This window comes from Tribolium castaneum, chromosome 3 (genome assembly GCF_031307605.1).
Source record: "Tribolium castaneum strain GA2 chromosome 3, icTriCast1.1, whole genome shotgun sequence".
NCBI classification, from domain to species: Eukaryota; Metazoa; Arthropoda; class Insecta; order Coleoptera; family Tenebrionidae; genus Tribolium; species Tribolium castaneum.
The window spans coordinates 23,189,410-23,198,523 of record NC_087396.1 but is presented as its reverse complement, the minus strand read 5'-3'; the positions used below and the strand labels follow the sequence as shown (position 1 = coordinate 23,198,523).

Sequence of the window (9,114 nt, the reverse complement as noted above, 5' to 3'; positions counted from 1 at the left end):
AATTAACGGACAAAATTGAGATTAATTACAATATTTGACAGTTTTTCGGCTTGTTTTTGACAATTTTTGCGAAATAATTATGTATTCACATTAAATACGAGCAAGCAAAATGCAAAAATTGAAAAAAAAATTTGGTTTAATTGTATTTTATTATTTTTATTTATTTACATTTTTTGTATCTTTAACCGTATTCGCAGCGTTTTGACAATTACAGAACGAATCGCAATTTTTAAATTTTAAATAAATCTTTTTTCATGTTTTTTATAAAAATTTTAGTCGGCAGTTAAGAGTGCAAAGCTCAACATTTTTGCATTTTTTTGCAAGTAATCAGTGAAGCGATTTGACTTTGGGACGGTTTAACGCTTGAAGCGCCCTCATTTTTATTCTGCCGTACTATTTCTTTGGGTTCAAAAAATCTTGCGATTTTTTAATCGCCTCCTAAGTTATAGTCTTCCGTAGTTCGAAATAATGAACAAAATTAAATTGTTTGATGATTTTTGACTGCTTCTTGCCAATTTTTTCGTCATCTTTAAAATTGTGCTAACAAAATGAAAAATTTTAAAAATGTTTTTGTATAATTTTATCTCTTTTTTCGATTTCTACTGTCAAAGTTTTGCAGTATTTTCTGTTTTTTTTGCCAGGCTCTTGATTCCCTAAGAGTTTTTCCTGGTCGAAGTAATACATTAGAATTTAATTAATAATATGTTGCCCTAATAACATGTTAGCAAGTCACCTCGGTACATCCATCGCAATTACGCGTAATGACCGGAAATAAAAATGTGTATTTGCAAGGATGAATTAACCAAGCAGATCAACCTAACGGAACTAGCACTTGATGTAATTGCAAATTTTTGTATAATTTTTTTTGTTTTTACCAAACAATTTGCATGTGTATGTACAACAAGTTCATTGTTACAATTTGACCATGGCCGGTCAAATAATTAACGAATGTCCCACACAGCCGTGCCTCTTTACACACAAACTCCAAGATTTATTTATGAGGCAGTTGAGTGCACAATGGAACGACAAACACGCGACAACAAATAAATAACAAAGTTTTAGTTTAGCGAAAAACACAAAACCCTGGTTTTATTTCCCAAAAAAAACTATAATAATTACGAGAATTAAATTAAAACACTGCAGCTTTTGCTAGTTTTTACCAACGTCGGGATGATTGTCAGATGACGCACCGGTTTTCATCAATAATGTGGTGCCCACACAGTGTGACAAAATGTAGTCATTTAGAACATTAGCAAACAATGTGCTAAATGAAAAATAATTGCGGCCAAATTTGGTTCCCGCTTTATTTTATTCCGCAATTCAAGCTGTTTGGAAAACCCCCCCTTGAACGATTTTTATAAGTCCATCAGCTGCTGTATTATTTATTTTTATTTGACATTGGGAATCGTCGTCATCCGTTATGTGTGTTTCGTTCCTAACAGTGTATTTGCAGTTTGACAGCATGCCCCGTTCTGGTTTAGTAACTTTTTTAATTTCGGTTGCGTTTCTAATTCGCGTAAGTTAATTTAGCGATTATTTGGTGATTTGGGTTTTTTTCTTGGGTGTTGTAGTGTTTCCAGGGCCAGAAAACTGAAACTTCGACTTCTGCTGAATCCTTAATGATTGACACGACGACGGAAAGCACCAAAGAAGAGGGTGCTTATATTGACATGGAAATTATCAGCATTGAAGTGCTACCGAAAATTGGCAATGCTGTGGTCCTGTCCTGGGGGAAACCCCTACGAGAGTATGACCTGGATTGGACTTACGGCGTCTACTACGGCGAAAATATGCAGGAAGCTCTGAAAGGTCGGTGGAGCACAAAAATGACAGAAATAAGTGCTAAAACAAGCTTAAAATAAAAAAATATGCTTAAAATTGCTCAAAAACTGAAAATATGTCTAAAAATATGGTTTAATCATTTTTGACTTTATTTAATAAATGCTTAAATTTATAATTTATTAAAAATTAAAAAAAGTAATTAATCGCTGAACTTAAATATTGTTCTTAATTTGCTGTATTGTCATGTGCTACGTAAGCGTGCAAAATTTCAGTTCATTCGGACAAAAAAAATCTCTCAAATTTGGCTTGGGAAATATAAAACAGGCAGACAGAAAACAAAGTCAGTTAAATAATTCTTTTAAAAAACTATTATATACTAATGTACATACTAGTACTAATAAAACAATTGAAAAAAAACTCTATTTGAATCAAAAAGGTTGAACACAACTTTAGATGCGTCATTAATTTAATCTAAAATTAAACGCGTGATTAACTGATCACGTGACCAAATTGAAGCAATTTGATTAGTCCATTCGCGTAGTTAACTCTTAACCGGCCTTAGGATGTTTTAAACACATTTAGAAAGTCATTTCTACCACAAATTTTAGAGCCAAAATTGACCACCAAAGACCTTTCCGCCGAAGTGGCAAACCTGACCTTTTGCACGCAGTACATCTTCGCCGTGGGGGTGGTGGACCCCGCCTCCAAACGCCCACACCCGGCCCGCAACGTGCGAACAATCGGCACTCTCATCAACGAGCTTTCTCCACCAGAGGACCTCCAGGTGGAATTTATCCCCGAGAAGGAACCTTGTCTTTTAATCAAATGGTCGGCTTCGTGCCCCAACATCGCCGAGCCTCTCGGATACCTGGTGACCGTCCACGAGAAAAACTCCCCGAGGATGATGCTCATAACACACCCTTTCACCACCTCGGTGGAGTTGGCCCAAACTTTGCGCGTGGTTTACGGCAAGTCGTACGACATTAAAGTCGCCACTGACGTGGTGGGGTCGCAACCCACGGAGACGGTGTCGTTCAAAGTGCCCCATTTTTTGCAACCGTACAAAGTGCGATTGACTTCACGTCCCGAAGGCGCGTTCGTGATGTACTGGCGCGAGCCGTTCGTGCCCTACTTCGTGGACGACTTCTTCTACGAGGTGTACGTGTACCCGGGGCGGGATCTGCAAGGCAAGGCGCAGATCTACGCCACGGAGCGGCCCGTGTTCCAGTTTCAGGGGAATCAGAGCGAGTACACCTTCATGGTGGGGCTTAGGTCAGGAGATGGGGAGTTCAAGTCGTATCTGACGGACCCGGTGGCGATAAACTTGCTCGGGGAGAATGTGACGCTCAGTGTTAGCTGAAGCGAGTGTCGGTTTCAAAGTGTTGTTTGAGTGAACTTTCAAATTGGATTCGGGGTCCATTTTTTGCAGTTTTGTCATTTCATCGTTTATTGTAATGGAAATAAAACTTTAAACTTTTGGGGAAAACTTTGATACTCAAATAAAGGTAGTTGCAAGTTACTGACTCTATTTGGACGTCAGTTCTTGTTTGCGGGAGGCTGCAGGCGAAACTGACTGTGGTTATAGCCAGAGTTGCATGTTTCCAATGAAGTCGTACCTCAGGAGCTTTGCAGACGGGAAGTGTTTTTAAACTGAAAACTATCAGCTTTGGAGTGCAAATAGCGGAAAAACGTATAAGAAAAATTTTTCTAGATTTTTTAAGCGCTCTCAAAGAAAAACATTTTTTTTGTGTGCCGAGTAAGAAAAAAAATTTTTATATAGATTTTATTGAGATGTTTTATTACATTTTAACAACATTCTTAAGAAACATCAAATTTCATCAATGACAACCGTTAAAAATGGATAAACATAACGGCCAGTTAGAACCCAACAGATCTGTGAAACACACTAAACGAGAACAATCTGTGACGCTACAATGAATAGATTTCATTTAAAAAAATAACAATATCCTTAAAGTCTCATATAAATGTACAATGTTCAATAAGTGGTAATAGATATGGCCCTAATTGTATATACAGTTGCATCATTATGACTACCAAGGACGTTGAAAAAAACTCGTATAATTACTTTATTGTATTTGGATCGTAATAAACCGTTTTTTAATACTTTTTCCTTAATGAGTTTGTGATTATTGTGTTTATATACAACAACGTGTACCCTAAAATATCGAGAACCCCACTTAGGTCCGCACCGTCACAATCAACACTATTGAGCTTTAAAGCACTTTAAGTGATTCACGAAAAACACACGGATGAGCAAATAAGCAACTCCGGTGAATTATAAATGTATTCAGGAGAGTTCAAACTTTTCACAACAAACGCTCCACTCCAACTTCCTTCGCCGATGGCTAGTGACTAGGCAAACAAGCCCACTCTTTATTACTGTAAATACGAAGACATTTTCCCGATTTTGGGATTTCTGTCACGGACCGTCCGCTTGAAATTCATCACTGCACCGTTTCTTCACTATTTACACATTTATACATGTTCGAGGATAACTTTTTCTCTTCTGGTTTGTTAGTTTTGTTCCCGGGAGTTTTAAAGTTTTTACGGCCCCGCCACTGCCACCAGAACGCTGAGAAGACATGCAGAAAATGGATATTCTAGGCGCAGTTGGCCGCCGTGCTGCATTGCTGCTGGGTGTTCTCCTGCAAAAAATTGATTGGATTAAGTTGGCAACGGCCATAAAAGCTGCAAAATTGCACATTGTGCCCTCGTTGCAATGATCTATCGCTTGTTTGCCGGAAGGCTCTATTGATCAGCATTTTTCAAGCGCTTGTGAAATAATGCGATAAAGGAAACTACAATTTTTTGTAATTTAATGGTGCAGTAATGAGCAACTTTCGGGGCGAGCTAACAATCACACATAAACGTGCCGCAAGTGCAAAATATAATTAAGCTTCCGGAGTCGTATCGACTCCTCCACAACCAGGCACAAGGCGTAATTAGTGTGCACAGGTAAAATGGCTGATGCTTCCAGTTATTATGACCCGTGATAATTAATAGAACCGCCTTGTCATCGACGTGTTCTCCATTGTCGCATGTCAACACTGAGTAATGAAACAACTTTCCCAAAGAAATTTCTCATCAACGAAATTAGATCATAAATACGCTACAAACTCAAGCGCTCAAGCCGAGCCGAATAATTAAGATTTTTTACATTTTATACACCAAACGAGTGGTGCATAATGTTTTTATTTGGTTTAAGCCGCAAAGCATAAATAAATAACTAACGCTAAAAATGTTTGGTTTAATTTTGCCGGTGCTACTAATCTGCATTCATTCATGCCATCTCACAAAAAGAAGAATTTAAACGCGAAATCGGCATGCAGCGAGCAAATTCCCTAGAAAATAATCGGCAAAAATGTCGAGTTTACGTGTCGCAAACATATTTAAATGGAGGTCAACATCGGCTGGAATACTAAAAATTTAATACCGTGGTGCACCGGCGAAACGTGGCTAGATAATGCAGTTATTATAAAAATAGCAACTGAGGTAAATACGACACACAATTTTATTTAGGAAAATGTAATTGGATTCTAGTGCTTTCTACCGTCAAATTTTCAAATTAAATAAATAAACAGCGCCGGAAAATTATGCTTGCCCGGCGCATCCACCATTTTTACCATAGAATTTTTCAAAAATTAGAGCGTGCACAAAGACAATTGTACCAAAGCAGTGAAAGCTACTGCTACGTAAAACATTTACGGCTCAATTTTATCTCACAAAATTTACAGTGTAATTTTAGTCAAGTAGTTAAAAAGGAAAATTTAATAAATAAAAATTTTTTAAAAATGTAAAAAAAATAAAATTAAAATTTAATTCGGCAACTAATTTGTTAATAAAATCACGTATAAAACGCTTTGGCAAACATCACTTAATATTAAATGAATAAAGATTGTTGTAAAAAAGTATTTGCCCGGCGCATCCACCATTTATACACAAAAATATTTATGTTAGCAAAAACGCATTGTGTTGAAGAAATTGAAAATACTACTAATTGGAACGTAGTTTTAATTGATATTTTCGCTTTTATATCAAAACATTTAGTGTAATTATTAGAAATAATTAGTTGAGACAAAGATTAATTATAGTACTAATCAAAAAAATTAAAAAAAACTTGTTATTTCTTACTGCGCTTGGTTGGCAAATTCACCATATTTAAAAAGCTTTACAAAAAATTTATAAAATTTATAATTATAATTAAAAACAATTTCGTTTCTTTGTTGAAACACTAGCAATTCTTTTTTTTTTAAGTAATCCTTAAATTAATATAAAATAAATAAAAATCGTCTCTAAAAATATTTACCCGGCGCATCCACTATTTTTACCATAGAACTTTTTCAATAATTAGGCTTACACAAAGACAATTGCTCCAAAACAATTAAGACTACTGCTAAGTAAAACATTTACGTCCAAATATTATGTCACAAAATTTACAGTGTAATTATAGTCAAGTAGTTAAAAACAAAAATTTTATAAATAAATAAAAAAATATGTTAAAAATTGCGCTTGACCGGTGCATTTTTTGTAAAGCTGAGCAATAAATTTTAAACTTAAGACGACTTAATTTTTTATTGAAACATTAGCAAATATAGGGAATGGTTTGCAGAAAATAAAATTAAAATTTTATTCGGCAGTCAATTTGATGATAAAATTATGTTTAAAATGCATTAGCAAATATCACTTAATATTAAATAAATAAAGATTGTTGTAAATAGTATTTGCCCGGCGCATCCACCATTTTTACACAAAAATACTAATTGGAACGTAGTTTTAATTGATATTTTCGTTTTTATATCAAAAAATTTAGTGTAATTATTAGAAATAATTAGTTGAGACAATAATTAATTATAGTAAAAATTTGTAGTGTCTTACTGTGCTTGGTTGGCAAATTCACCATATTTAAAAAGCTTTACAATAAAATTATAATTGAAACCAATTTCGTTTCTTTGTTGAAACACCAGAAATTATTTTTTTTAAGTAATCTTTAAATTAATATAAAATAAATAAAAATCGTCGCTAAAAATATTTGCCCGGCGCATCCACCACTTTTACCAAATTGCCTAAATGGTTATAAATATACTGAAGCTTACAAAATTCATAAAGAAAACGAAAATAAATTTTAAATTTTGAATTTGCTCGGCGCATCCGCCACTTTTGTAGGCAACTTTTGCAAAATTAAATTTTGATCAAAGCCCCTTCGACTTGATTGAGTTTCAATAGAGGCAATTATTTTCTCAACGCCTTTAAGAATTAATTAAGGCGTTATCTATGGCAAATCGATACTTCCTTGACGATTTTTAACGAGCTTGGTTACTTTTTCGAGAGCTCCTCCAGCCCAGATTCGCATTAATTCGCTTAAATATTGCAGATAAAAGAAAGGCAGCGCCAGTTTATGTATCGTGGAAAATTAAGTTGGCAGTTTATGCGTTGCGAACGCTGAATTTAGTCGATATAATAACATCAGACGGAGATTACAAGACGTTGCGAGACTCATTGTATCGACGAAACGTAATCCAATATTTCAAACGTAATTTTTCGCGACGGCAAAAGAGTGTTGTTGTTGTTATTCCGACATGAAATTCAAGGAAAAAACGGAGCGACTTTGTCCGAAGCTTGTTGCATCTCATGCATTATTCAGTCGCGGCGAGAGCAAGATTAATTAACCTTTTTCTCGGGGAGTTGCTGTTTGACGGAGTGTTCGGAATTCCTCACACTTGACGGAGACGGTAAACAGAATTAGCGGCAAAAACGGCAAATATTAAATTCAGTCGAAGAAAGGTTGTTCAGCTGCGAGATAAGGGAGAAGACGCTAAATTAAAAATTAAACATGAAGTCATAAAATTACGACTGAGAGCTGGAGAGCATTTCATATTTTATATTTTCGGTAATATAATATTGAAGAAAAATGAGCTGAGCTTTCATTAGGGTATTTCAGGATAAGGAGCTTGTGTAACATTTCCATAATAAAGCAATGCTTCACTTTTTTGTTTTCGCCTTTCTCTGAGTAATTAGCATGGTTTTTTCCAGCGGCTGCTGGAAATATCAAAATTCCAGCCTCCCGAAATCGGCTGCGAAATCACATTAATTATTTCCGCTGGCCCTTTATGCAAATTCGTTGCACCAACCCGTCTCGGCGGAAAAAAGCAAAGATTTCTCTGGGCGTTCGTTGAATAATAAAACGTGTCCCAGCCACTGCCTTGTTGATATTCTCAATTGTGAAAGGGATAAGCGTATCCGGGCTTTTTCCGGGATTTTTTGTCTCTCCCACAAACATCCCCTTAAAATAACATCAATTATTTAACTCTGGAAAAACCTAATTATCGGCGAATTCAATTAATAAATGATTTTTTCTAATGTAATGAAGCCGAAAAGTTGCACCGGCCGACATGGGAAAGCACTCGAAAGCTCGGCTTGAGGTGAAAGCGCGTTCGAGATCAAATCGATTCAGGGGCCGCTAACAGACCCACACGCATTGGTCTTTTCGTAATGGGTTTGCTGTTATTTATGTCTTTCCGGCTCCCGGATTTGTCTCATTAACATTGCTACAGATTTTTTGCGCCCCCACACAAACATTTTAATTGTTGGAGGTAAATTTGAGCTTTTTCCATTTGAAAGATAAATTCTTAAATTAAGTCTTTCAGCTCAGTTTTTGAGCAAATGCAAGTTGGAGATTCTTAGCATTCCGTTAAGTAGAGCGAAATGTTGAATTAATTCCGCTGAATATGCTAAAATGTGGATCCGGTTTGGGGAAATGAAATGCGTCGGTGGAAAGCTGTTTATTGAAATGGTGACGTCTTAACTGTGCGTTTATTCACTTAATACAAAATATAGTCGAAAAAAAAGAAATACAACGTAATAAACAAAAACAAAACAAAAAGAAACAGGTAAAAGTAGGAAAAAAACTAAAAATTCTTGATCATACTCGTATATTTTAATGAGCACAATGAGTTAAATTAATTATCTAAGTATAATTAAAAAAAACTTGTGAAAGGCCTGTGATAATGGCTATAGGACAAGAAGAGACTGAAATTAAAAACGATTGTGTTGAAGAAATTGAAAATTGGAACGTAGTTTTAATTGATATTTTCGATTTTATATCAAAATTTTAGTGTAATTATTAGAAATAATTAGTTGAGATAAAAATTAAGTATAGTACTAATCAAAAAAATTAAAAAGATTTGTAGTGTCTAACTGCGCTTGGTTGGCAAATTCACCATATTTAAAAAGCTTTACAATAAATTTATAATTAAAAACAATTTCGTTTCTTGGTGAAGCACTAGCAATTCTTTTTTTAAAAAAAAGTAATTT

General features: G+C 35.1%; 2 protein-coding genes across 2 annotated transcripts in view; one reads left to right on the top strand and one right to left on the bottom strand.

Moving 5' to 3' along the window:
• Nucleotides 1-803: 803 nt before the first annotated feature.
• Nucleotides 804-3,260, top strand: LOC103313551 (uncharacterized). Its single transcript, XM_015981269.2, has 3 exons — nucleotides 804-1,516; nucleotides 1,572-1,809; nucleotides 2,391-3,260. Exons 1-3 carry the CDS (start codon nucleotides 1,421-1,423, stop codon nucleotides 3,140-3,142), a joined length of 1,086 nt encoding a protein of 361 aa, XP_015836755.1. The 5' UTR covers nucleotides 804-1,420; the 3' UTR covers nucleotides 3,143-3,260.
• A 289-nt stretch (nucleotides 3,261-3,549) lies between these two features.
• The window catches only part of LOC654938 (lachesin), a 62,102-nt gene continuing 56,537 nt past the window's right edge, over nucleotides 3,550-9,114 (bottom strand). Inside the window, exon 6 of the mRNA XM_961379.4 lies at nucleotides 3,550-4,448. Coding sequence (XP_966472.1) covers nucleotides 4,348-4,448 — 101 coding nt within the window. The 3' untranslated portion in view covers nucleotides 3,550-4,347. The remainder of the gene's footprint in view (nucleotides 4,449-9,114) is intronic.

Bases quoted from the DNA above. Each gene is read 5' to 3' on its own strand.
- LOC103313551 (XM_015981269.2), top strand. From the start codon at position 1,421: ATGTGTGTTTCGTTCCTAACAGTGTATTTGCAGTTTGACAGCATGCCC. The intron at 1,517-1,571 runs GTAAGTTAATTT...TGGGTGTTGTAG, and splicing joins CGGTTGCGTTTCTAATTCGC to TGTTTCCAGGGCCAGAAAAC. The intron at 1,810-2,390 runs GTCGGTGGAGCA...CACAAATTTTAG, and splicing joins TATGCAGGAAGCTCTGAAAG to AGCCAAAATTGACCACCAAA.